Genomic DNA, 2351 nt, shown 5'->3' with positions numbered 1-2351 from the left:
TGTCCTGGTGATGAGGGATGTCCTCATGAGTGGTATGTCCTGGTGACAGGGGACATCCCAGTTAGTGCCATGTCCTGATGACCAGGGATGTCCTGGCAAGCAGAGATTGTCCTGGTGACTGGGACATCCTAGTGAGTGGCATGTCCTGATAACCAGGGATGTCCTAGTGATCTGGGGACATCCCAATGAGTGGGATGTCCTGGTGTGTAGGGACGTCCTGATAAGCAAGATGTCCTGGTGACTTGAGGATAACTGGTGAGCAGGATGTCCTGGTGATCTGGGGATGTCCTGGCAAGTAGGGATGTCCTGGTAACTGGGGACAACCCAGTGGTGGGATGTCCCAGTGACCAGGGATGTCCTGTTGATGAGGGATGCCCTCATGAGTGGGATGTCCTGGCAAGAAGGGATGTCCTGGTGACTGGGGACATCCTGATAATCAAAATGTCCTGGTGATGAGGGATGTCCTCATGAGTGGTATGTCCTGGTGACAGGGGACATCCCAGTTAGTGCCATGTCCTGATGACCAGGGATGTCCTGGCAAGCAGAGATTGTCCTGGTGACTGGGACATCCTAGTGAGTGGCATGTCCTGATAACCAGGGATGTCCTAGTGATCTGGGGACATCCCAATGAGTGGGATGTCCTGGTGTGTAGGGACGTCCTGATAAGCAAGATGTCCTGGTGACTTGAGGATAACTGGTGAGCAGGATGTCCTGGTGATCTGGGGATGTCCTGGCAAGTAGGGATGTCCTGGTAACTGGGGACAACCCAGTGGTGGGATGTCCCAGTGACCAGGGATGTCCTGTTGATGAGGGATGCCCTCATGAGTGGGATGTCCTGGCAAGTAGGCATGTCCTGGTGTCTGGGGACATCCTGATAATCAAAATGTCCTGGTGATGAGGGATGTCCTGGTGACTGGGACATCCTAGTGAGTGGCATGTCCTGAAGACCAAGGATGTCCTGGTGACTGAGGACCTCCAGGCGAGTGGGGACATCCCGGTGACATCCCAGCGAGCTGTGCTGCCAGCTGCCTCCATTCCCCCCCCCGCAGGTGCGAGGCCCCGGCCTGGGTGTCGTTGGTGTCTCCAAAGGAGCAGAGGTAGCCCTGGCTATGGCCACCTTCCTCCCACAAGTGGTAGCCACGGTGTGGATCAACGGCACAGCTTCCCTCCACGGCAACCCTCTGGTCTACAAGGACCTCCACATCCCCCCCATCCCCTACCGCACCGAGCGCATCATCTTCACGGAGGTGGGAGCCTTGGACAACTCGGGCATCTTTGCAGACCCCCGGGACCCCACGTACAGCACCTCGGCCATCCCCACCGAGAAGATCCGGGGGAAGGTCCTCTTCGTGGTGGGAGAAGCTGACCGTAGCATGGACAGCAAGCTCTTTGCCAAGCTGGCCATGGCACGGATGTCACCAGAGAGTTGTCGCCTCCTCTCCTACCCCGGGGCTGGGCACTTGATTGAACCCCCCGGTTCCCCTCTCTGCAGCATCTCCAGCATCCGGGGAACCCCTCGCCCGGTGATGTGGGGGGGTGAAGCTCAACCTCATGCTAAAGCCCAGGAGCATTCGTGGCAGGAGATCATCCAGTTCTTGGAGCTTCACCTTGGTCCCACTGCCACCATGAAGCTGTGATGGCTGCGGGGATGAGGGGGGGGAGAGAAAAAGGGGTCAGGGCTTCCCCCAGGCACCTCACCCCCCCCAAAATAAAGTGCATCCTGCCACCCGGCACTGCCTGCTCATGGGATGGGGACACCAGGTAGGAGGTTGACCAGATTTTAGGTGGGGCTACAGCCCAACCCACCCTTTCACCATGAGCTCAGGTTCGGTGCCATGAGCTGGTGGCATCTAAGAGGGGTTTTCCCCTGGGAAGGGGGAGGATGTGTGGATTCCATGAGGTAAGAGGGGTTTTTAACCCCCCCAAAATGTTGAGGTTGGTACCTGGGTGGGAGGATGGTGAATGGGTGACTGGGCATGGTCACACCTGGCACGTGCCAGGGCAGGGTGCAGGAGCTGGATGTGACCGTCACACTGGCAAGGTGAGGGGGGGGTGACTCAACTTAGTCTGGAATCAAGAGAAAATCCAGAAGGGAAACTCCTGGTGAAGGAAGCAGGAGAGACCCAGGCAGCACCGTGCTCAGCAGCCACCTCAGGAGACCGAGGTCCTTCCTCCCCATCCCGAGATGCCATCAAAACTCTGCTGCAGCTTCTCCGTGTGTGACCACAGCTGGTTCCACGTCCCCCTTCCTGCGGGGACCTCGGGGAACCACATCCCAGGGGTCTGGTCACCGTGGCACATGGGTGCCCAGTGCAGCTGGTGGGACTGTGACCACCCTTGCTGGAGGGTGA

At 58.3% G+C, this 2351-nt stretch overlaps 1 protein-coding gene across 1 annotated transcript in view; it reads left to right on the top strand.

Moving 5' to 3' along the window:
• LOC104522067 (acyl-coenzyme A amino acid N-acyltransferase 1) overlaps positions 1-1637 on the top strand; it is a gene marked incomplete at its 5' end in the record, with an annotated part of 2564 nt that extends 927 nt beyond the window's left edge. The window contains one exon of the mRNA XM_029084082.1: positions 1050-1637. Within this exon, the coding sequence (XP_028939915.1) occupies positions 1050-1637 (588 nt within the window). The remainder of the gene's footprint in view (positions 1-1049) is intronic.
• Between the last annotated feature and the right edge of the window lie 714 nt (positions 1638-2351).

The sequence above is a fragment of the Antrostomus carolinensis genome, unplaced genomic scaffold (genome assembly GCF_000700745.2).
Source record: "Antrostomus carolinensis isolate BGI_N321 unplaced genomic scaffold, ASM70074v2 scaffold40653, whole genome shotgun sequence".
Classification (NCBI taxonomy): domain Eukaryota; kingdom Metazoa; phylum Chordata; class Aves; order Caprimulgiformes; family Caprimulgidae; genus Antrostomus; species Antrostomus carolinensis.
This window is presented reverse-complemented; position numbering and strand designations above follow the sequence as displayed.